Source organism: Saccopteryx leptura, chromosome 2 (genome assembly GCF_036850995.1).
Source record: "Saccopteryx leptura isolate mSacLep1 chromosome 2, mSacLep1_pri_phased_curated, whole genome shotgun sequence".
Lineage (NCBI taxonomy): Eukaryota > Metazoa > Chordata > Mammalia > Chiroptera > Emballonuridae > Saccopteryx > Saccopteryx leptura.
Genome location: NC_089504.1, coordinates 285,903,078 through 285,928,214, shown reverse-complemented (window position 1 = coordinate 285,928,214; position 25,137 = coordinate 285,903,078). Strand labels below are relative to the sequence as shown.

The 25,137-nt window shown below is 48.6% G+C and overlaps 1 protein-coding gene across 3 annotated transcripts in view; it reads right to left on the bottom strand.

Annotated features, from left to right (window-relative positions):
- Positions 1 to 25,137, bottom strand: part of SMG5 (SMG5 nonsense mediated mRNA decay factor) — a 37,919-nt gene that overhangs the window by 7,464 nt on the left and 5,318 nt on the right. The window contains exons 2-17 of one of the 3 annotated variants that reach the window (XM_066362198.1): positions 21,033 to 21,170; positions 20,548 to 20,646; positions 19,901 to 20,024; positions 19,422 to 19,578; positions 16,902 to 16,991; positions 15,846 to 15,935; positions 15,096 to 15,174; positions 9,839 to 9,964; positions 9,665 to 9,733; positions 7,977 to 8,185; positions 7,220 to 7,357; positions 6,480 to 7,064; positions 3,167 to 3,342; positions 2,051 to 2,126; positions 1,144 to 1,319; positions 117 to 275 (exon numbers count right to left, since the gene is read on the bottom strand). In XM_066362198.1, the coding sequence (XP_066218295.1) occupies positions 117 to 275; positions 1,144 to 1,319; positions 2,051 to 2,126; positions 3,167 to 3,342; positions 6,480 to 7,064; positions 7,220 to 7,357; positions 7,977 to 8,185; positions 9,665 to 9,733; positions 9,839 to 9,964; positions 15,096 to 15,174; positions 15,846 to 15,935; positions 16,902 to 16,991; positions 19,422 to 19,578; positions 19,901 to 19,999 (2,229 nt within the window). In that variant the 5' untranslated portion in view covers positions 20,000 to 20,024; positions 20,548 to 20,646; positions 21,033 to 21,170. The remainder of the gene's footprint in view (positions 1 to 116; positions 276 to 1,143; positions 1,320 to 2,050; positions 2,127 to 3,166; positions 3,343 to 6,479; positions 7,065 to 7,219; positions 7,358 to 7,976; positions 8,186 to 9,664; positions 9,734 to 9,838; positions 9,965 to 15,095; positions 15,175 to 15,845; positions 15,936 to 16,901; positions 16,992 to 19,421; positions 19,579 to 19,900; positions 20,025 to 20,547; positions 20,647 to 21,032; positions 21,171 to 25,137) is intronic. The other 2 variants (XM_066362196.1, XM_066362197.1) reach the window with 2 other exon arrangements.

Here is a 25,137-nt window from a genome sequence, read left to right as displayed (position 1 = left end):
CTCAACCCCATCACCACATTCTTCAGTCACGGGCCACCAGTTTAAGTCCCTCACCCTGGTTTCCCAGTGAGTCCAACGGGGGCTGAGTGGATCGGACGGTAGCGGGGCTGACTCACCATGCGGAACTGGGCCTGGGCCTGCTGCAGCAGGCTCTCCTGCTCAGACTGGGCAGTGCTGACGAAGATGCCGACCTCTGGGCTGAACTGCAGGATGCTGCCTTGTAGGCGGGCGACGAAGTGGCCAAAGCTGCGAATGCAGCAGATTCGTACGACTGACTGTGAGGAGACACAGGGGCCCAGCCCAGCTGAGCAGGGTTGCCCACTAGGGCTCCTGCCCCCTTGCCTCCCTACGTCAGCCACCTCAGCAACAAGTGCTCCTTGGAAAGGCTCGTGGTCTGCAGGGTGCAAAATAGGAGCAGCGAGGCCCAAAGCCTCCAGCTGCGAGGAGTACGCAAAAAGGGCGAGAGACTCAGAGGACCAGAGAACCAGGACTCGGGCTGAGAAGAGCCTGGAGGCCTGGCTTCTAATGCCATCCCTCTCCTCTGACTCTCAGTTCCTCAGGTATAACCAACATCTCTAACTTACTTTACTTTTATCGGCAGAACCCTTCTTCCCATCAAATACCTTATCTAGAACCCTAAATTGCCAAAGAGAATAAAGCCAAGCTGCTCTGGCTACAGAGAGAGCAACGAAAAAGTGTGTGTGTCGGGGGTGAGGGAGGAGGGAGGAAGCCCAGCAGCCTGTCTGCTTGGCTTCCCTCTGCTGCCCCCAGATGCCCACGTGGTGACACAGATTCAAGGACTAAGTGGGCAGTGCAAGCCCTTCCAGCTCTAACTCTCTGATTGTCTGATGCTCAGCTCAGAGAAGCCTGGGCCCATAGGAAAAAAAAAAAGAGACTGATAAAAGACTCAAAGCCCAAAGAATTCATTTGTTCTGTCCTCTACAAAAGATAGGTAAAGGGGAGGAAGACCCTACCCACAGCAGACCTGTGCAAGGACATCCGCCAGGAAGGACAGCAAGCTCAATGGCTCACTCCCTGCCTGGGCGGGAGGCGTGCTTGCCTGCCCCGCCAGCGCTGAGCACCTGCTGTGCTACTGTGTCTGACTAACAACAGAACCTGTGGCCTGAGAAATGATGTTCTCACCTCCTCTAAAGTGCTGAGCAGTGGCCGATCCGTGTCAAAGTTAAAGCGTCTGTGGGCAGCGCGGAGGGGAGGCAGGTTGCGAAGTGCTGTGTCCTCGGGGAGCAGCAGGCTAGAGGGGAGGTCAGGCAGTTCACAACCTTCAAGAAGGTCATGGACCTCGGGACACAGGACCAGGCCTGGGGAGAAAGAGGACCCATGAGACCACCTGCCCTAAGGAAACCCCCAGTCAGAGGGACACAGCCTGGTCCTTTGGAGATTCCCAGGCTAATGAGATATACATACCCTGAGGACAGAATGGGGAGAAATGGAGGACAGGACAGAGACAAATGCAGAAGCCCAGAGCTGGAAGGGCTGGACGAGCAGAGCAGGTGGGGAGAACCAGGACAGCTCAGACTAAGGCTCCGTGACCAAGGGCAATGACATCAGGATGAAAGTGAAAGGAGGGGCTGACTCTGGAGGAAGGAAGGAACCTAGCCTTTGCTGAGTCCAGTCGGAGGAGAATGTGGAGGTTTTCGGCTGAAAGGTAGTGGAAGGAAACAAGCCCGGCAGATGAGCTCTGGAGGTCGAGATCAATGCTCCCTGACCAAGGCACCAACGTGCCACCAGCACCTGCAGCTGGCCTCCGAGTCACCCTTACTCTGTCTGCTCTTGCCCACTCCACTGCCATCCCCAGGGATGACTCCACTGCCATCCTCTGGAAGACCAGGCCACCTGCCCACAGTGGGGCAGTGTTGAGGTGAGAAACCAGAGAGGCCAAGGCCACAATGACTGCTGTGTGCGAGGGAGGCTTGGCAGTGAATCCCATTAACCTCCTTACACCAAGGGCCAGGTTACCAGGCAGGGGGGGATGGGCTTCGTGGGGCCAATGAGGGAGAGAGAAAGGAGAGTGGTGCTGGGAGTCACTCACCAGACTCCTGGAGCTCGCCAGCAGCTGGCAACAGATTCAGCAACACAGACAGGCGGTTCCACAGACTCTGAGAGCTCTGGGGAGAGAGGGCAGAAGAGGTCCTCAGCCAGGGCAGTGGGGGAGGGGGACGGGAGGGAGCAAGAAAGCACTACTTGAGAGGCTGCCGGTTGTGATCACAAGCCTAGTCAGACTTGATAAAAAATGAACAGAGGTCAAGAAGGGTTTGTGGAGGACTTGGAAACCGAGAGGAATGAAGGGGGCTATGGAGCCTTGCTGAACTTTACCCCCAGCTGAAGGCTTTACAAAAAGAGAAGGTATGCTACTACAGGAAGAACTGTCTGAATCTTGGTGGTAGAAAAAGCCAGAACATGGAAGGACGCTTCTCCACGCCTACTACAGAACCTCACTATGCCCACACTGAGACACCTCTCAGAAATGTGACCCCACCTCCCTCAATGACTAACAGTGACCGAGTAATTAAGCTGTCATCAGACATAAGCACACACCCAATGGTGTGTGTGGCCCTGACCCCTCTCATCTAGGGCGCCCTGCAAGGAGAAGGGACCTCCACTCAGGGCAGGTGCGCTACTAGGGTAAAGCTACACTGAATAAAAGCACCAGAGGCTCAAGACCAAGACTCTGAACCTGCGGCCACCACTGCCCCAGCCAGCCTTTGAGCTGTCAGCTTGACACCATTTGGTCCGGTTGCAGGACTGAGCTATTCCCTAAGCACCTTCACAACCCGTCTGAAAATGCCACCAATTCCCTAGTTCCCATCTCTTTTGTTACTGCTCAGTATGCTTTCCTCTCCTGAGACTCACCAAACTCATATTCTCATCAGCATTAATCCTAATGACAGGTACAATGCCTGGCATTGGAGATACAAAGCAGAGTAAGAAGCTCTCTCACTTTCCCATCCATACAATTTATATTCCAGGTCATAGGCTCTTCCAAAGCAAAGCTCAGGCCTACTCCTCCGTAGAAAGTGTTAAGAGCCCAGCACAGAGCAGGTGCTTGGAAACAACTCTAATCTTGAGCAGACCATCAGAGGGGATTCCTAGGCCCCATCATACTCTCCAATGCCGAGACCTGACAAAGGGCAGTGGAGTGACACACCTGTGCACACACAATGATAAGGTCGGGGTTGGTCCGCAGCCAGTCCAGGAAGACTTTCACAGCAGGAAGCAGGCCTTCTGCCATCAGGACTTGTAGCTTCTCCTGGATGCTGCGCTCATTCCGACAGGAGTGCCCACTGGACTCACTCCCCTCTGACTCAGAACCCTCCTCAGAGCCTGGGAGTGGGTGAAGAGAACTGGGATGAATAGGCATGTGACAACAGGCTTCAGGTATGTGGGGAGAGCATGTCCCACCCTGTCTGGACTCTTTTGCAAAATATTGATATGAAAAATAAAAAACTCACTTATAGATCCCTGCTTAATTTTTCCAGACCTACTAACTTCTAACTGGTTGCTTTTCAACCAAGAGCCTGGTACCTTTGTAAATGATTCCTTTATAATTTTTTTTTTTTTTTTTTACAGAGTCAGAGAAAGGGATAGACAGGAACGGAGAGAGATGAGAAGCATCAATCATCAGGGGTTTTTTTTGTTGCGACATCTTAGTTGTTCATTGATTGCTTTCTCATATGTGCCTTGACCGTGGGGCTACAGCAGACTAAGTAACCCCTTGCTCAAGCCAGAGAAACCTTGGGTCCAAGCTGGTGAGCTCTGCTCAAACCAGATGAGCCCTGTGCTCAAGCTGGAGACCTCGGGGTCTCGAACCTGGGTCCTCCGCATCCCAGCCTGACGCTCTATCCACTGCGACACCGCCTGGTCAGGCTCCTTTATAATTTTTTTTTCTTTCCTCCCCACAACCATTTATTGGGAAGCTGTGTACGTTTGGCAGTAGGGGATCCTTTATAATTTTTAACTCAGGGAGAGGAAGAGAAGCAGAGAGACAGACTCCCACATGTGTCCCCACAGGGATCCAACTGGCAAGGCCACTAGGGGACAATGCTCTGCCCATCTGGGGTGTTGCTCTGTTACTCAGCAACCAAGCTCTTTTTAGCACCTGAGGTGGAGGCCATGGAGCCATCCTCAGTGCCCGGGGCCACCTCGCTCCAATCAAGCCATGGCTGCAGGAGGAGGGGAGGAAGAGGGGGAAAGGGAGAGAGGTAGAGAGAAAGGAAGGGGTAATGAGGGAGAGGGAGAGGGAGACGGGGAGAGAGAGGAGGAGAGGGAGAGGGGGAGGGGGAGAGAGGGAGAGAGGGAGAGAGGGAGAAAGAGGGAGAAGCAAAAGTAGAGTGGAGAAACAGGCATTTCTCCTATGTGCCCTGACTGGGAATTGAACCTGGGACACCCACATGCCAGGCAAACAGTCTACCACTGAGCCAACCAGCCAGGGCCTAAATGATTCTTTTAGTCTCAAGGTAATTTGTGAGGCTGGTCTACAGCTATATTCAACCAATACTTTTTTTTTTCTTTTTTTTTTTTTAGCGAGAGAGGATGGGACAGACAGGAAAGGAGAGAGATAAGAAGTACCAATTCTTCATTATGGCACCTTAGTTGTTCATTGATTGCTTTCTCACTCATGCCTTGACTGGGGAGCTCCAGCCGAGCCAGTAACCCTTTGCTCAAGCCAGTGACCTTGGGCTTTAAGCCAGTGACCTTTGGGCTCACGTCTATGATCCCACGCTCAAGCCAGTTACTCTGTGTTCAAACCAGCAACTACAGGGTTTTGAACCTGGGTCCTCAGCATCCAGGCCAACGCTCTATTCACTGTACCACCACATGGTCAGGCTATTCAACCAGTACTTATGAAGTGTCTACTCTGTGCTGGATGGCAGGGCAGACAGAGGGGAGCTGCAGGGAGAAAAGGGGTACAGAACTAAAAGAACTACTTCTAGTTTTTAGCTCTTCAACTTTGCAACTCGGTATGCTAAGTCAATCTCTGAGCATCAGCTTCCTCATTTCTTTTTCTTTTTTGCGCACACATGCATGGGGGGGGGGGAGGCAGCAACCTTGGACTCAAGTCAGCAACCATGGGGTCATTCTATGAACCCACGCTCAAGCCAGATAAGCCCATGCTCAAACTGGCAATCTCGGGGTTTCAAACCCTGGGTCCTTAGCATCCTAGGCTGATGCTCTATCCACTACGCCACCACCTGGTTAAGCATCATTTCTCTTATTCAATGTTTCCTAAGTCCCACCCATATGCCAGGTAGTGTTAGGTACTGAGGATAAAACATAGACTATCCTGCTCTCAAGAGGCTCACGGCTACTGGGAGAGACAGGAAAGTCAATAGACAATTACACTTGACTGGGAAAGGGCTGGAAGCTGCACAAGTGCAGAAACTAAAGGAGCTCACGTAAAATAAATCTAACCTGCCTGACTGGTGGTGGTGCAGTGGATAGTGTCAACCTGGGACACTGAGATCCCAGGTTCAAAACTCTTGAGGTTGCCCGCTTGCGCATGAGCTCATCTGTCTTGAGTGCAGGGTCGCTGGCTTGAGTGTGGGATCATAGACATAACCCCACGGTTGCTGGCTTGAAACCCAATGTCGGTGGCTTGAGCAAGGGGTCACTGACTTGGCTGGAGCCCCCAGTAAAGGCATGTCTAAGAAGCAATCAATGAACAACTAACATGCCTCAACTATAAGTTGGTGCTTCTCATCTCTCTCCCTTCCTGTCTCTCTCACTGAAAAAGAAGAAGGGAAGAGAAGGGGAGGGGAGGAAAAGAAAATCTAACCTAACCTTGGAAGTCCCAGATCAAGTTAACTTTTAAGCTACAATCTATACAGCAAGTAAAAATTAGCCAAGCAATAGGTTTGGGAAAGAGAAGAAAAATACGGCCCAGACCAAGGGAGCACCATGTATAGCAGCTTGGAGGTAAAGAACAGCACTTAGATCAGGAGTAGCAACAATTCCACCACCAGACTGCTGTGAAAGTTAAGTGAGATAACACCTGAAAAAGGCCCAGCCTAGTGGTTGGCACAGACTCAAGCAGTGCTCACTGCTGCTGCTGACCAGGTGCTCCCTGTAGGAAAGACGCTCAGGAGGTAAGTCTCACTCTAATTCACCTGCCCTGGTGAGTGCTGGTTTTTCTAACTTCCAGTAGTTCTGACAGGACCTGGGGTGGCACCAGGGGAAGAAACTGTAGCTGCACTTGTCACATGAAGAAGCCCCAAACCCACAGGGTAGGGTGAAGGGAGAGAGGAAGAAAACCATGAGGTAGGCTTGGAGCTGGGAATGAGGAAGTGAGCAGGTGATGAGGGTTCTCAGGAAAAAATCCTGGCTATGAAGAGGGCCAAAGGTAAGGCTGCAAGGATGGAGGTGAGAGGTGCTCGCAGACAGTGAAGTGGCCTCTCTCAGGTGACTGCTGATGGCATGGAGGTGTGGAGCAGAGCAGGATCATGAACAGAGGCCCTAAATACCTGGCTCTGAAGGCTTATCCACATCCCCATTGACACAGGGCCTATGGCTGGCCAATGTGTGAGGCTCAGTGGTGGGCTGGAGGAGCAGGTTGCTGAAGGTGGGGGCCAGTCGGAAGCAGCGCTTGGTCTGGAACATCTGGGTGGACATGGCTTGTAGATTGCTGGCGATGCTAGCCTCACTGGGGCCCAGAGGGCCATTGAGGGGTTCAGGAGCCTCTGACCTGGCCTGAGGGGGTTCGAGGGCTGGGGACCGTGTCTCCTCCTCCTCTTCCATATCTTCTAGGTCTGATCGGGACTCTTGGCTGTTCATTTCCGAGTCTGTCTCAGCATCAAAAGCTGTTCCCCCACCTTCAAGACTCTTGTCGGAGCCACTGTCTGAGCCCTCACTGGCCCGGGCTGAGTCATGACTTGAGTCAGATTCAAAGCCTTCGCTCAGGTCACTGTCATCACCAGCTTTGGGCAGGTGGCGGCGGCGGCGGAGGCAGGAGAGGCGGGAGAACTTCCGGCTCTTTCTAACATCATCCACTTGAGGTGCTGTGGGAGGAGGCTCCTCCTTCTCCAAGGGTTCCTTGGACTCTGGTTCATCTGTGGAAAGAGGACGGGCAGGTAGGACCTAGGGACAAAGCGGAGGCTGAAAGCTGGAAGATATCCTTCGGCACCACCAACCCCGCCATGCCTGTGCTCCCCTCCCTGGATCCACATGCTCACATTTCCAGTCACATCCTCCCCCATTCCTGCACCTGTACCATCGCTCTGGAATGCCGGGACGGGATTCTCGCCCTCTTCCAGCTCAGCCTGTAGCCGTATGTTGACATGATTGACGAGGTGAGAGAAGAGGGCCAAGGTGAAGGCAATAGCTGCACTGTACTGCTTGGATCCTAAAGCCAGGAAAGCCAGGCATTAGGGGCCCAAGGCCCTGAGAATGAGGCACCACTGATTCCAACCCAATCTCACTTATTCTCAACCCTTCCAAGGATCAAATTACCTCTCAAAGCTTCTTCTAAGGTTAAAAAGACTTTCCACTATTATCCTGCAATCTAGATTGTGCCAGCTCACCCAGCACTTCCTCACATAAGCGCATCCTCCTGTCCCATCTCATCTTTCCTGGCTTTGATGCCTTCACAAAGGCTCTTCTGCAAACCTCAAGCACCTTCATATCCAGCCCTGCCTCTCCCTTCCTTCCTTCCACCTTGCTCTACATATACCTCTGCCAGGAAAGTGTGCAGAATTGACCCTTGTATCTGCCTGGGTCCTGGCCAAGGGTGTGTGTGTCTGCGGGAGTGAGGCAATGGGGAAAGGAAATATGTTGCTTGCCTTGTTCATTCATCAGGAGGCCCTTTAGGGTAAGGCACCTTGTCCCTCACTCTCCCACAGCCACACAGCGACACAGTAGTGAAGGGGCTGCTTGTGGTAGAAGTTTATAAATAGAAACTGCAGAAAAGGGTAGAGGATCCCAGAAGCCAGTGGGAAAGAAAAGAGGGACCCAGAAAGAGTTACCTGATCTCTTTAAGCTGTGCACAACCATAAGGCAGATGACGACCATTTGAAAGATGAGAAGGTCTGGGAGGAAAGCATACCCGCTCTCATACTCCTCCTCATCCTCACTGGCAAGGCTGAGGTTAGGTGAGGAGGGCAGGTAGAAGAGACAGAGGTTGAAGTCCTCCAGGACTGACTGGCAAAGAGACGTCAGTTCTGAGTCCACAGTGCTACAAAAAGGCAGGAATAATAGTGGAGGTTAGTGATGGAGGCTGGGGCAGGTGGAGAGTTGGGAATACAGGATTCAGAGAAAAGACTAAGGGATCCTGCAAGGGAGACTTCAGACAGTGCAGCGGGGGGAGTAGGTGCCAGGCTGGTCTCTCTCTCTCTTGTTTTGAGAGAAAGAGAGGGACAGGCAGGGACAGACATATAGGAAGGGAGAGAGATGAGATACATCAACACATAGTTACAGCTCCTTAGTTGTCCACTGATTGCTTTCTCATATGTGCCTTGACTGAGGGGCTCCAGCCAAGCCAGTGATCCCATACTCAAGCCAGCGACCCCACGCTCAAGCTGGTGAGCCCACGCTCGAGCCGGACACACCCGTGCATCCCAGGCAGACAACTCAACCCACTGCGCCACTGCCTGGTCAGGCCAGGCTGATCTCTGAAGCAGACAAAACAATATGGGAAAGGCAGACATAAAATGGAAGGGATGTAAGTGGGCTTCCCATTCAGTTATTCCTTCAACATCTATTAAGAGCCCATTTTGTGCCTGACCAGGCGGTGGCGCAGTAAATAGAGTGTTGGACTGGGATGTGGAAGACCCAGGTTCGAGACCTCAAGGTCACCAGCTTGAGTGCAAGCTCATGTGGTTTGAGCAGAGCTCACCAGCTTGGACCCAAGGTCGCTGGCTCGAGCAAGGGGTTACTTGCTCTGCTGTAGCCCCACAGTCAAGGCACATATGAGAAAGCAATCAATGAACAACTAAGGTGTCATAATGAAAAGCTAATGATTGATGCTTCTCATCTCTCTCCCTTCCTGTCTGTCTGTCCCTGTCTGTCCATCTCTCTCTGTCTCTGTAAATAAAATAAAATTTAAAAAAGCCCATTCTGTGCCAGAGGAAGAGCTGCTCAGAGGGGAATCGGCACAGAACCCTTCCTTAGGCAAAACAGTGAGGGATGCTAAGAAAATACTAACTGGGCCCTGGCCGGTTGGCTCAGCGGTAGAGTGTCGGCCTGGCGTGCGGGGGACCCGGGTTCGATTCCCAGCCAGGGCACATAGGAGAAGCGCCCATTTGCTTCTCCACCCCCCCTCCTTCCTCTCTCTCTCTTCCCCTCCCGCAGCCAAGGCTCCATTGGAGCAAAGATGGCCCGGGCGCTGGGGATGGCTCCTTGGCCTCTGCCCCAGGCGCTAGAGTGACTCTGGTCACGGCAGAGCGACGCCCCGGAGGGGCAGAGCGTCGCCCCCTGGTGGGCGTGCCGGGTGGATCCCGGTCGCGCGCATGCGGGAGTCTGTCTGACTCTCTCCCCGTTTCCAGCTTCAGAAAAATACAAGAAAAAAAAAAGAAAATACTAACTGGCTACAGAATTTATATTTGAGAAGCAGAATTCAGCAGCCCACTCCCTCCCCTTCAAGCGTGCTCTGTAAAGGAGCTGTCATGGATGGGCTAACTAGACAGAGTTCCTGCTCATGCTCTCTTCCACTTACCTGCTTTTGGGCTGCAGGAGGCTTTGCAGATACATAAAGTTTACCAGCAACCTCTTAATGTCTTTACATCTGAAATGAGAGGAGCCCAGGGTAAATCTTGAGTGGCTCCAGAGTCCTTATGGTTCTACTGCACCAAATCAGGAAGAGCCCCTTCTTGCCACAGGCTTCACTCACCGCTTCTTGCTGGGAGAGAGTTTCCGAGTCTCACACTTCTTCAGCTGATGGTACATTTTGGCTGCCTTGTCATATAGCCTCTTGAGATTCCCATAGGCTCCCTCAAAGGACACTTCTGACTGGATGCTGAAGGAGACACAGAAGCAAGCTACTGAGTCTTGGCAAGGACACGAAGGGAAGGGAAACATCACTCTGCCAGGGTTTTATGAAACAATGCTTCTAGTAAATACAGGCTACCCCAACCTCCCTTACTAGATATACTCAGGGTGAAAGCTACTCTCCTGATAAAACACATGTGCACACACATACACACAACTTCCTCAGAATAAAGATGATGTCTAGGTTTCCTCTATATCTAAAAATGAAACAATCCTACTCTATATTATAAACTTAACTTAGTTACCATCCCTCTCTCCATTTTTTTAAAGCACTGAGTGCCTAAAACATAGTATTTAACAAGCATTTACTATGTTTAAGGATATTTACATACATTTCAGTTGAGCCTAATGCTCATTCAAATGCAAATATAGCCTAACCAGGTGGTGGTGCAGTGGATAAAGTGTTGGCCTGGGTTGCTGAGGACCCAGGTTTGAAACCCTGACATCATCAGCTTGAGCATGGGATAACAGACATGACCCCATGGTCGCTGCCATGAGCAAGGGGTCACTGGCTCAGTTGAAGACCCCGGGTCAAGGCACATATGAGAAAGCAATCAATGAATAACTAAGGTGCTGCAACAAAGAATTAACACTTCTCATCTCTCTCCCTTCCAGTCTGTCCCTATCTGTCCCTCTCTCTGTCTCTCTCTCTGGAAAAAAAAAAATAAAGGAAAAAGACTTAAGTCCTGGCCGGGTAGCTCATTTGGTTAGAGCATTGTCCCAAAGTGCAGGGGTTGCCGGTTTCATCCTTGGTCACGGCAAGAAACAGATTGGTGTTCCTGTCTCTTTCTCCCTTCTTCTCTTTCTAAAATCAATAAAATAAACACACAAAATATATTTTTAAAAAGTTTAAAAGCATAGCACACTGTTAGGGTCATAGACTTTGCAGCAAGACTGACTCAATTTGGAGACTTAGCTCTATCTACCATGTATTAGCTGTGTGACCGTGGCAATACACGTGTTCTCTCAGGCTTCATTTCCTCATCTATATGTAGGGACAATATCAGAGTACAGTGCCTGACAAAATTGTGTGATGCTCAGTATATTTTTTAATTTTTTTTTTAAGAGAGAGAGAGATACAGACAGGAAGGGAGATGAGAAGCATCAACTCATAGTTGCTGCACTTTAGTTGTTCATTGATTGCTTCTCATATCTGCCTTGACCAGGGGATGCCAGTTGAGCTAGTGACCCCTTGCTCAAACCAGCAACCTTGGGCTTCAGGCTAGAGACCTTTTGGTTTGGGCTCACACCAGTGACCATGGGCTCATGTCTATGACCCCACACTTAAGCTGGGGAGCCCACACTCAAGCTGGATGAGCCTGCACTCAAGCTGGCGACCTCACGGTTGCAAGCCTGGGTCCTCAGCATCCCAGATCAATGCTCTACTCACTGCACAACCTTCTGGTCAGGCAAGCCTTTTTTTTTTTTTTTTTAGACTTTATTTTTTCATTTTTAGAGAGGAAAGGGGGGGGGGGAGAAAGAAAGAGAGAGAGAGAAGGGAGAGGAGCAGGAAGCATCAATTCTCATATGTGCCTTGACCGGGCAAGCCCAGGGTTTTGAACCAGTGACCTCAGCATTTCAGGTTGATGCTTTATCCACTGAGCTACTACAGGTCAGGTCAGGCAAGCCATTTTACAAAACAAAACAAGCCTGACCTGTGGTGGCTCAGTAGATAAAGCATTGACCTGAAATGCTGAGGTCACCGGCTCAAAACCCTGGGCTTGCCCAGTCAAGGCACATATAGGAAACAGCATGATTTAATGCTTCCTGCTTCTCCCTCACTCTTGCCTCTGTACCCCCCCCCCCTAAAAATAAATATATATATTTAGCTCTCTGGTCCACTCTTGTGTCTATCTCTGACATCTGGTGAGCTTTTATTTATTTATTTAATTTTCTTTCCCATTTTATTTATTTATTTAATTTTTTTGTGGCAGAGAGAGTTAGAGAGAGGGACAGATAGACAGGAAGGGAGAGAGATGAGAAACATCAATTCTTCGTTGTGGTTCCTTAGTTGTTCATTGATTGCTTTCTCATATGTGCCTTCACCAGGGGGCTATAGCAGACCGAGTAACCCCTTGCTCGAGCCAGCGACCTTGGGCTCAAGCTGGTGAGCCTTGCTCAAACCCGATGAGCTCGCGCTCAAGCTGGCGACCTCGGGGTCTCGAACCTGGGTCCTCCGCATCCCAGTCCGTAGCTCTATCCACTGTGCCACCGCCTACCTAGTCAGGCAAAAAAATCAATAAATATTTTAAAAGACAAAAACCTTTTAATTATTAAAAATCAGGCATAAATAAAAAAATAAAGAGGTATAAAAGAGATACATGTTGAGAAGTAGGTTTTATATCTCTTCAGCCCTTTAAATCTTGGGGGACAGGGTATTGATGGAAGAGGAAAGGACTAAATCCTGCTTTGACCAATTGAATATTGTAGAAGTAACTCTGTCAGTTTCTAGGTTCAGGCTTTAAAGAGACTAGCAGATTCTACTTCCAAGTATTTCAGGTCATTACTCATTGTTGGAGCCTTGAGCCACCATGTAAGAAGTCCGTCTACCCTGAGGAAGAAACCATTTGAAGAGACCCTGAGACTACAAGGAGAGGGAGAGGGGTCCAGCTGAGCTCACCCTTCAGACATATTCGACCTCCAGGTCAGCTGAATATCAATATTAATCCTGGACAGTGACACCAAGAGGAGAACTGCCGAACTGAGCCCTACCCACCTGCCTCACCCCTGCCTGAGATATGTAACTGTTTTAGCACAGGAGAGAATCTTCCTGGGCACCTCCTACACCTGGATGCACTTGGCTCTCTTTGGAAGTGACTCACCCTAAATCATAATCCCAAGTGTGAGGAGGAACCCAGGACAATGATATTTAGGGACAAATACAGTGGTACAAGGCGAGTCTGTACTGAAAGGAAGAGAGGCACTGCAAGAGCAAATACTTTGTTGATAATAGGGAACAGGTTCACTGGACAAGCGAACCCAGGATCACGGCACAAAGAATTTTAAGGCAGAATTCGGTATTTTCCTTTACACTTCAGTATTTGACCACCTAAGCTATGAATACCATTTTATTCCTTTCCTTTGAAGCTCAATTGCCAATATAAGCTCTCCTAGAATAATTGGATCCACAAGTACACTTCAGCCCTGATTTGATGACAATAGTGAATTTCCCAGTTTCCCTGGCAGTTCATTTCTCACTATAACACAATCAATGGCATTCTGGTTTACCTTTCAGTCTCAGGTGCATTTAGTGATGGTGACTCAGTAACTGAAGCCTAATCAACTTTGAGTGCCCTGAAAAAGTGTTGACCTGCCGTGGCCAGGTAACTCAGTTGGTTAGAGCATCGTCCACATAAGCTAAGATTGTGAGTTCAATCACCAGTCTGGTCACGTACAAGAATCAACCAATGAATGCACAAATAAGTGAAACACAAATTAATGTTTCTCTTTCTTACTCAAATCAATAAAATAAAGTTTACCTGAAACTAATAATAATTGTACATCACTGTAATTGAAAAATAAAAAATTATTATTTTTATTTTTATTAAGTGAGAGGCGGGGAGGCAGAGAGACCGACTCCCACATGTGCCCGCACCAGGATCCACCCAGCAAGCCCCAAGTGGGGTGATGCTCTGCCCATCTGGGGCTGCTGCTCCATTGCTCGGCAGACAAACTATGTATTTTAGCACCTGAGGTGAAGCCATGGAGCCATTCCCAGCATTCAGGGCCAATGCACTTGAATCAATAGAGCCAAGGCTACTGGAAGGGAAGAGAGAAAGAGAAGGGAGAGGGGGAGGGGTAGAGAAGCAGATGGTCATTTGTCCTGTGTGCCCTGACCAGGAATTGAACCTGAGACATCCACATACCAGGCTGATGCGCTATCACTGAGCCAACTGGTAAGGGCTTTAAAAATTACTTTTAAATATGTTTTCTGCCCTAGTTGGGTAGTTCAGCCTGTTTAGAGCATCATCCTGATATGCCAAGGTTGTGGGTTCAATCCCCAGTCAGGGCACATATAAGAATCACCAATGAATGCATAAATCAATAGAACAAATTAATGTTTCTCTAGCTGTCTTTTTTTTTTTTTTTTTTTTAAGATTTTATTGATTGATTTTGCCTGACTAGGTGGTGGTGCGGTGTTGACCTGGGATGCTGAGGACTCAGGCTCGAAACCCCAATATCGCCAGCTTGAGCAAGGGATTACAGACCTGACCCATGGTCCCTGGCTTGAGCCTAAAGGCCAGTCTTTTTTTTTTTTTTTAATTCATTTTAGAGAGGAGAGAGAGGGAGAGAGAGACGGGGGGGGGCGGGGGGGGGGCTGGAAGCATCAATTCCCATATGTGCCTTGACCAGGCAAGCCCAGGGTTTTGAAACGGCGACCTCAGCATTTCCAGGTTGACGTTTTATCCACTGCGCCACCACAGGTCAGGCCTAAAGGCCAGTCTTGAAGCTCAGGGTCTCTGGCTTAAGTGCAACCAAGGTCACTAGCTTAAAAAGGTGTTGCTTGCTCAGCTGGAGCCCCCTAGTCAAGGCACATATGAGAAGCAATCAATGATCAACTAAGTACCACAACTACAAGTTGATGCTTCTCTCATCTCTCTCCGTTCCTGTGTCTCTCTCTCGCTAAAAAAAAAATAAAATAAGATAAATTAAAAATAGTAAGCAAAAAATTTTAAATAATGTCTTTTTTTATCCTAAGAGCTGAGTGTCAGATCTGGGGAAGCTGGTTCCCCACATTATCATCACCGTCACCTCCAAACACTGAAGCTCTACAATTCTGAGGTTCTTGTCAGAGGCTATTACTTTAGTAACATTTTACCAACTCTGTCAAATTTATTTCCTTCTTCAAGACAATAATCCTATATTTTGCATAAGATAGTGAAGAGCTATTTTAGCTGCCTAATAGCCTATAAACCCAGGTGGCTGTATGAAAAGCAGCAGGACTGTGTCAGAATGCCCCCAGCAGGAGGGACCTGTCAATCATAGCATTCCCCTATCTATTTCAGCCAGGAGCTAGAGACAGATGAAGGGAAGAGGAAAAACAAAGCAGGAATGGCACAGATAAGAAAACAGGGCTGGGGAGAGCAGCAAATACTCACCAGCGTAAGTAGCAATACATGGCTTCCACATTATAGTACTTGCTGCCTGCAAGGGTGCCCAGCTGGTTGAAGGGCATTCCTGGGGAGATAGAAAAGTCAGAAAGTCACACAGCCTGTAGCCACAATACTCACCCAAAGCGGCCAGGCCCAACCAAAACTAAGCATTAGAGAACTCATGGGGAGAAAAGCTGCATCTTGCAAATGTCTAGGTGATTAGCAGCTTAATCTTCTTCCTCCAGGGAATTATCGATTATAGACTCACTTCCTATCAGTCCTGCCCAGCAGGACAAGAATTTCAGCATTGACGGGTCTCATTCCTTCAGTGGCATATATGACTCTTCCAAGGTTGACAGAATTCCCTGGAGCCTTCCTCTCTAACCCAGCTGTTTCTTACCTCTGACATGCCTTTCTCTAATCCCCATTTCCTCCTGTAATGAAGCCTAATTCCCCGTGGGGGCAGATGGAGTCCAGTCTCCTCTTTCTATCCAGACCTCAGAGACAAGGAAAACATCTCTCTTCCCTCTCTTCTCCCTCCCTCCTTCTTAGTTCCAAACTCCCATATCTCTTTCCCATCCATCATCTTCTGAATGCACATCACAAGGGGGACAATGCATAACCAAGGTGAAACACAAGAGAACTGAGTGAGGGGAGGACCAGGGGACAGTGAGTGTGGCCTGCCTGCCATCTCAACATGATCTTCCTCTTGGGAAATGATGCTGGGTTAGAAGGCCCAAACAAGGGTCCACTTACCAATCTGGGGAGCTACTGACAGGGCTTGGTAGTAAAATCTCTCAGCTAGAAGCTCGGTGTCTACGCCAGCTAATTCATTCTGATACCGTGCTGCAGGAGAGAGAAAAGGAAGAGAAATGTGATGATTTCATGTTTCAGAAAATCTTTCTCTCATCTGGGCGCCCACTTTGAGGAACTGTAGTAAGAGCCTGGGAGGAAGACACATGAGCTAGGAGGCCAGCTGCCTGGGTCTCTAGCACAGTCTTAAATGTGCATGACTATGAGCAAATTGTCCGACCCTCTCCTTCTCACTAGTAAATTAAAAATGTAAACAATACTTAGTTTGTAAAGTAAAGAAGCTCTTCTTAACTATCTCTTCCCAATTAAGGAAGCTGCAGCATTTATAATTACTTAGAAAGACTTCTGATATTTGGTTCTGGAATGTAACTGCTCAGTCCTAGAGAGAAGACATTACTGATGACAGTGCTCAGTCTACTGTAAAACAGCTGATTCTTGCTGTGCACCTGCTCTGAGGGTTCCAGAAGTGGGCTTGGGGCAGGGGGAGAAGGAGCCTCAGGTCAATAAAAGATAATGTACCCAAAAGCCACACACCAGCAGCCTAATGATGACCCTTTGTCTATTAGAACTGGAGACCCAGGAGCCATAGAAAGAGTATTTCTCCATTTTGAGAAACATTTGTTAGGCAGATAAGTCCTCCCTGGAACCTGACTTCAATTCCCCTATGAGTCCATGGAGAGAAAGAAAGAAAAGAAAACAAACAAACAAACAAAAAAAAACCACAAAGAAGAAATTAAAATCTTCCTAATACACTACTAAAACTAAGTTTATCACCTGGACTTTCTCAAAGCTCAAAAGCATTTTCCTTCTTCCTGTATCCTCTCTGACTCATGGAAGAGCAGTGAAAAGGGAACATTGTAAGCATACAAAAAAGAAAGTTATCAGAGGCCAAACTACTCCTCCTGCTCTCAAATCACAAAAGGGTGGAACCAACAACTGAAGCAACTAGAGCCTGTCCTATAGCCTAAAACAGAGGAAATGAAAGATTCATTGTCTTACACAAATCCCCCAGGTACACTAGACATCGGTGGCATGCCATCTGTGCCCAATCCATCTCCTTCCCAGAGGCAGACACTGGCTTCTTGCATCCTGAGAAAGAGAGAGAGATTTATGAACCCATCCTTCTCTTCCCCTACCTACAGGGAAATACCTTTCCTAGGTGGAGAAAGGAACTCAAGAATCAAGGGCTAGTCTTGGAACACTGTCTTACAGGACAGAGAAGACACTCATCCAGGACACAAAGGTTTTGCAGGTAAGACTCATTCATAGGACAGGAAGGAAAAGGAATAGAAGAAGGGCTAGGGTCCTCAACCTAGCATAGCTCCCTGGGGCAATGTCATGTGATAAGTCATCATAGGAAGGCATCTAGAAAGGAAGAAGAGGTGAGGCTCAAGTGTCAGGACAGTCATGGGTGCCTTGGGTAGATCACCACATAAAGGTAAAATGTTTGGGTCAAGAAGGGAAACATGCCCAGGAAGAATGGAATATAAATGAGGCCAAGGTAAATGCTCAGCTTCTGCCTAGGAGAGAAGTCACAGAAGAGACAGTAGCAGACTGAACAGTCTAACCAGGAAGGAACATGGTACACTTGCCTTGCCCGAGGATGGTGATGGCTGGGCTCTCACCTCCTTGTAATTTCAGTTCAGAAAGTCTGAGCTCACTGGGAGGCAGTTTCTCATGTGCTGGGTACTGGTCTAAGAGTCTTACAATACCAACTTAGCTGAGCTTCACGGCGACCCCGTAAGGTAGCTACTCCTTTTCCTCCCATTTTATAGCTGAGGAAATCAGTCATACAGCGGGTGAGTGACAGAGTCAGGACTCAAAAGGTAGTCTGACTCCAGAGACCATCCTTTTATCTATTCCACCTTGCTGCCACTCTCCTGGGGGTGCAGCTCCCATTCTGAAAAGCCCTTCCTAATGTTTTCTATAGAGGCATCTCTTAGTTGGCTGAATGGAAAAAATATCAATTCTAAAGAGAAAAACTAAAGTAGTTTGGTGAACCAACCTTTTTTTAAAAAAAGATTTTATTTATTCATTTTTTGAGAGGGGGAGGGAGAGAGAGAGAGAGAGATGGGGGGGGGGGAGCAGGAAGCATCAACTCCCATATGTGCCTTGACTAGGCAAGCCCAGGGTTTCGAACCGGCAATCTCAGTGTTCCAGGTCGACGTTTTATCCACTGTGCACCACAGGTCAGGTGGGAACCAACCTTTTGAAGTAAGGGTTCTTAATCTTTTTTTAGGCTACACACCTCTGGCCATCTGGTATAAACCTATACATGATGAATGTTTTGTTTTAAGCGAGAGGAGTAGAGATAGTGAGACAGACTACCACACACACCCCAACCAGGATCTACCCAGTAACCCCCTCTGGGGCCAATGCTTGAATCAATCAAGCTATTTTTAGTGCCTGAAGCTGCTGCACTCAGACCAACTGAGCTATCCTCAACACCTAGGGCCCATGCTGCTTTAACAATCGAGCCACTGGCTACGCAACAGGAGGAGGGAGAGAAGGGGGAGGGAGGTGGAGAGAAGTAGATGGTCATTTCTTCTGTATGCCCTGACTGGGAATTGAACCCAGGGCATTCATACACTGGGCTGATGATCTATCAACTGAGCGAACCAGCCAGGGCTGTTTTTTAAAAATGATATAGTTTTTGATCTAGAGAGAGAAGGTAGAGAGAAAGAAAACAAGAAAGAGAAAAACATCAACTTTGTTGTTTTACTTATTTATGCATTCATTGGTTGATTCCTGTATATGCCCTGAGCAGGGATTGAACCCACAACCCTGGTATATCAGGACCAACTGAGCAACCCAGCCAGGGCTAAATGATGGTTTTAAATGCACAAAATACAGTAATGTGCTTCTAACCAGAAAATGCTTCCATGTGGTGGCACGAACACAACCTCCATCTCTGACACACAATGTCTATGTCCTGGTGGGGGCAGGAGCATGGGGTTGGGGGAAAAGAAGGGAGTATAAAGAACAAGCGAAGCTGGAGGAAGAGAGAAGGAGTACTAAAGGGTGGCTGAATTAAAGAGAAAACTACCAACTAGAAAAGGAGGTAAACTGTAGCTGCCGATACCTGATGGCTATAGATTTGTATTATATTCAAAGAATGTCCAAAATATCCCCAACATTTCTAAAAATGTTAGTACTTTCATCAAACACTGAGAAACAATCTCTGAGCTTTAAAGAAACAGTGCCAGCCAATTTCAACTGGGAGAAGAAAACAAATGCTATTAATACCATCTTCCAGTGCCAGACCTAATCTAGATCATTCCACCCCTCCTCCCGACTCTGCATCAGTCTACAATCCCAGACCAACAGAGCCTCTCTTTTATTAAGATCTGCACCCTAATTCATATGCTCATTTGGATAAATCCAAACTTCATAAACCATTTGTGGGTCTTGCCAGATTCCTCTCTGCCTGGCTGGGTCACAAGCTACCTGAGAGGTAAGAAGAGCAGAGGTAGAGGCTATGAACTTGCTCCTCAAGTCCACTTTTCACATTTCACTAACCTATGAGGGGGTCGGTGACATGGGTCCAGTCGATGCAGCACTGCAGCTCAAGCTGGTAGTGGGACTGGATATAGAGAAGGAGATGCTGATAGAAGCCAATACCTGCAACCAGGTGTGTCCTGTAGGCACATTCCAAGGTGCTCCGGCTGTGGATATGCTAGATTTGGAAAGGGAAGGGGCTGACTAAGCAACAAGCTCAGGGTTCCACTCCCCCCTCCCTACCTTTTTCATCTCACTGAGGAAATAAATTTCACATCTTGGCTCTGGAACTTTATCCACATCTCCTCTCTAGCACGAATTGCCCCATACCCTTAGGTCTCTCCATCTGGGATCAGGCTCCCCTCCTTCCCCAATCCTAATTCTATCTAATGCCCTCCTGTCTCCAATTATGTTATGGCCCACTTTCCGGGCTGTTTCTTCCTTCCTTAGCTTCCCCTCTTTAGACACATTTCTTTCCAATACCTAGGATCTCCCCTTACCTTTTTGTTAGTCTTGATAAGCTGGATAACTTCATAGTATACCTTTCTCCATAGCAGCTCCTCAGCCTTCCTCCCATAGTCCACTGGGTGCAGGAACATAAGCTTGACACAAAGTTCACGCAGCCTGGAAGGATGCAGAGGAGCATGAGACTGCCCATTCCTTGGTGAAAGACACAAGAACTGAGGGCAAAGAGGCACTGACCAATACCCTACTGACAAATCTTGGGGCCTCCCAAGAGCCATTAAGGCTCAATAAGTATGACCCAGGACAATAGCAGTGCTAGAAGATAGTAGAAGCCCCAAAAGATAGACAGGACAGTAAGAATTTTAACAAGTTTCATTTTCTTTCCCTGTACCTTCCTGTCTTTTTTTCCCCTCTGCTTTTTAGCCCCTTTTTCTCCCTTTCATTATGCAGTATGGCCAATTCCCAACTCAAACGCCAATCTATGGCTCCAGTTTATTAGATGTAGAAGCTGCAGATAAAGGGAGAGATCCCCATCTCCTTTCTTAGGAGGGCCAGAGACTTCAGAGACCATCGTTGTACCATGCGGACAGGAGATAAGAGAGAACATGTGTCTATATGTGACGGTTTTAGGTGAAAAGAGGTAGAAAAACTGTAAGGATCTGTGATTTAGTTTCTAGCTTACTTGTTCCTCAGGCTAACGTTCTCTGGCTTGAACACTTCTTGATAAGCAGTTTTGTTGCAAAGGATGAGGTCAAGTCGATGCACAGCCTCCACCACAGCCCTGCAGGGAAATACAGGCAAACAGTCCCTGAGCCATGTACAGCCCACCTAGGATGCTAGGGCACTGACCCTCAAGAATTAGGGGTAGGGAAATGGGAAAGCTATAGGTTGATCTCTGTGTAAAACAAGATAAATAGTCTCCATCCTGATACAGCAGCCCTCCCAGGGGTTATCTGGCAATAACAGAGACAGTACTGATTGTCACAATTGAGAGTAGAGAGGAGTTGCTACTGTCATTTAGCTGGTGTTGCTAGACACCCCACAATACATGGGACAGTTCACCACAGTCACTATCCTGCCCAAAATGTCAACAGTGTCAAGGAAGAGAAGCCCTGTGGTATGAGAAGGTGGACCCTCTCAATGGAAAGAGCATAGGCTGTGCCTGACCTGTGGTGGCGCAGTGGATAAAGCGTCGACCTGGAACGCTGAGGTCGCCGGTTCAAAACCCTGGGCTTGCCTGGTCAAGGCACATATGGGAGTTGATGCTTCCTGCTCCTCCCTTCTCTCTTTCTCTCTCTCCCCTCTCTAAAATGAATAAATAAAGTCTTTAAAAAAAATAAAGAGCATAGGCTGTGATCCCAGGCAGAAAATACAAGGTTTGAACCCTGGCTATGCCTTAAGAACTCTGTAACTTTGGGCAGCCAATTACCTAATCTCTTTAAGCCTTAGTTACCGTGATAAAAATGGAGAAAAAAATAGCAGCTACCTCAGTGTACTGTTGTGAGAATTAAAATAATTTACACAGCCCTGGCCGGTTGGCTCAGCGGTAGAGCGTCGGCCTAGCGTGCGGAGGACCCGGGTTCGATTCCGGCCAGGGCACACAGGAGAAGCGCCCATTTGCTTCTCCACCCCTCCGCCGCGCTTTCCTCTCTGTCTCTCTCTTCCCCTCCCGCAGCCAAGGCTCCACTGGAGCAAACATGGCCCGGGCGCTGGGGATGGCTCTGTGGCCTCTGCCCCAGGCGCTAGAGTGGCTCTGGTCGCAACATGGCGACGCCCAGGATGGGCAGAGCATCGCCCCCTGGTGGGCAGAGAGTCGCCCCATGGTGGGCGTGCCGGGTGGATCCCGGTCCGGCGCATGCGGGAGTCTGTCTGACTGTCTCTCCCTGTTTCCAGCTTCAGAAAAATGAAAAAAAAATAAATTTACACACAGCATTGGTAAATGGTGGGCGTTTAATAAATGATGGAATAAATGAATTATTAGCCTGACCAGGTGGTGGTGTCAGCCTGGGATGGTGAGGACTAAGGTTTGAAACCCCAAGGGTGCCAGATTGAGCACGGGTTCATTCAGCTTGAGCATGGGTCTACCAGTTTGAGAATGGGATCACAGACATGATCCAAGGTCGCTGGCTTGAGCCCAAAGGTTACTGGCTTGAGTAAGGGGTCACTGGTTCGGCTGGTGCCCCCAACCCAGGTCAAGGCACATATGAGAAAGCAATCAATGGCCTGACCAGGCGGTGGCGCAGTGGATAGAGCGTCGGACTGGGATGCAGAGGACCCGGGTTCAAGACCCCGAGGTCGCCAGCTTGAGCTCATCTGGTTTGAGCAAAAGCCCACCACCTTGAACCCAAGGTTGCTGGCTCCAGCAAGGGGTTACTCGGTCTGCTGAAGGCCCGTGGTCAAAGCACATACGAGAAAGCAATCAATGAACAACTAAGGTGTTGCAACGCGCAATAAAAAACTAATGATTGATGCTTCTCATCTCTCTCCGTTCCTGTCTGTCTGTCCCTGTCTATCCCTCTCTCTGACTCTCTCTCTGTCTCTGTAAAAAATAAATAAATAAATAAATAAATAAAAAGAAAGCAATCAATGAACAACTAAGGTGTCACAACTATGAGTTGATGATGTTTCTCATCTCTCTCCCTTCCTCTGTATTCCCACTCCCTCTCTCACACACACACACTAAAAAGTATTATTATTATGTATGGGTGTATTATTTATGACAGAAAGGAAACGTATTCCTAGTATAAAATTGTGCTTTGAAATAGTGGGGTATTGCCCTGGCCAGATAGCTCGGTTGGTTAGAGTATTGTCTTGAAGCTCAGGATGCCAGTTTGATCTCTCCTGCTCTCTCCCTTCCTCTCTCTGAAATCAATAAAATAAACATAAAAAAAGAAAAAGACTGGCCTGACCTGTGGTGGCGCAGTGGATAAAAGTGTCAACCTGGAATGCTGGCGTTGCTGGTCTAAAACCCTGGGCTTGCCCAATCAAGGCACATATGGGAGTTGATGCTTCCTGCTCCTCCCCCCACTTCTCTCTCTCTCTCTCTAAAATGAATAAAATCTTTTTAAAAATAGTAAAAAAAGCCTGACCAGGCGGTGGCACAGTGGATAGAACATTCTACTGGGATGCAGAATGACCCAGGTTCGAGACCCCAAGGTCACCGGCTTGAGTGCAGGCTCATCTAGTTTGAGCAAAAGCTCACCAGCTTGGACCCAAGGTCGCTGGCTCGAGCAAGGGGTTACTCGGTCTGCTGAAGGCCCGCGGTGTCAAGGCACATATGAGAAAGCAATCAATGAACAACTAAGGAGTCACAATGTGCAACGAAAAACTAATGATTGATGCTTCTCATCTCTCCGTTCCTGTCTGTCTGTCCCTGTCTATCTCTCTGTCTCTGAAAAAAAAAAAAAAAGTAAAAGAAAAAGAATAGTGGAGTAAGAAAAAGTAGTGGGGAAGGAGGGGGCACAGTTCCTAAGCTGCCTTATCATAGATCTTCTGGATTCTGCTGAAGGGATTGTTTAATACAGAGTGTAGGCTCTGGAACCAGACTGCCTAGGTTTAAATCCTGGTTCTAATTCTTACCAGCTATGTGGTCCTGGGCAAAATACGTAAATTCCTTATGTCTCACTTCTTCCATCTATAAAATGGGAATTGGCCCTGGCCAGTTGGCTCAGTGGTAGAGCATTGGCCCAGCATGTGAATGTCCCAGGTTTGATTCCCAGTTGGCACACAGAGGCACCTATTTGCTTCTCTACCCTTCCCTCTCTTGCCCCAGCCACCAGCCTGCAGCCATGGCTTCACTGGAATGAGTTGGCCCAGGGCGCTGAGGACGGCTCCATGGCCTCTGCCTCAGGCACTAAGAAGAGCTGGGTTGCTGAACAACGGAGCAATGCCCCAAATGGGCACAGCATCATCCCTTATTGGGCTTGCCAAGTGGATCCCATTGGGGTGCATGGAGGAGTCTGTCTCTCTGCCTCCTCTCCTCTCACTGAATTAAAAAAAAAAAAAAAGCCCTGGCCAGTTGGCTCAGTGGTAGAGCGTCGGCCTGGCGTGCAGAAGTCCTGGATTTGATTCCCGGCCAGGGCACACAGGAGAAGCACCCATCTGCTTCTCTACCCCTCCCCCTCTCCTTCCTCTCTGTCTCTCTCTTCCCCTCCCGCAGCGGAGGCTCCACTGGAGCAAGGATGGCCTGGGCGCTGGGGATGGCTCCTCAGCCTCTGCCCCAGGCGCTAGAGTGGCTCTGGTCGCAACAGAGCAACGCCCCGGAGGGGCAGAGCATCGCCCCCTGGTGGGCGTGCTGGGTGGATCCTGGTCGGGCACATGCGGGAGTCTGTCTGACTGTCTCTCCCCGTTTCCGGCTTCAGAAAAATACAGGAAAAAAAAAAAAGCATAATGGGAATTAACATTATCACCTACTATATGAGGATTAAATTAGTTAATACAGAATGCATTTATAACAGTGCCTTTAAGTGCTCAATAAGTATAAATCTCCATCTTTGTTATAAGGCTGAGGAGGAGATTCCAGAAACTAACAGAAAAGGACAAGGAAACTCTATGGATGGCTAAGAAATGCCAGAGGCAGGTGTCATCTCTGGAAGGGTAAAATCCAGAGATGACAGACAGCAGCTGTGTGAACAAATGAATCAGGCAGAGCTCTGAACACAAAAGCAACCAAAAACCAAGAAGTGATGATTCCCAAAACAATCCAAGGTTGTTTCAGAACACACGTGCTCCCAGGCTAAGGAAAGCGGGTCACAGCGGGTGAGCACTCTGTGGGGACTCAGGTGGTACACCATAAAAGCTGCCCGTTACAGGGCAAAGTGACCCCCAGAACCCAGATGAGTGGGTGGGATGGTAATTAAGGCCTTCTCACAGGCAATCTTGAGAACACAGCATTTCTGCAAACACTTTCTGGGCTGCCTAGAGAAGGGGGCCAACTCCTTTTAGCAAGCCTGGCCCTTGATGGCAGGAGCAGTGTCCGGGAGCAATCAGTAATTACTCTATACCAGCTTAATCCCCAGGGCAGGGTTTTTTTTGCGGGGGGGGGGGGGGGTATTGATTTTTAGAGAGAGGGAGAGAATAGAGTGTGCAGAGCATCAACTCATAGTTGCCTCACTTTAGTTGTTCATTGCTTGCTTCTTATATGCTCCGACCGGGCAAGCCCAGGGTTTTGAATCAGCAACCTCGACATTCTGCATCAACGCTTTATTCACTGTACCACCACATGCCAGGCCTCAGAACAGGGCTTTTAACTTCAGTGCCATAGGAAGATGTA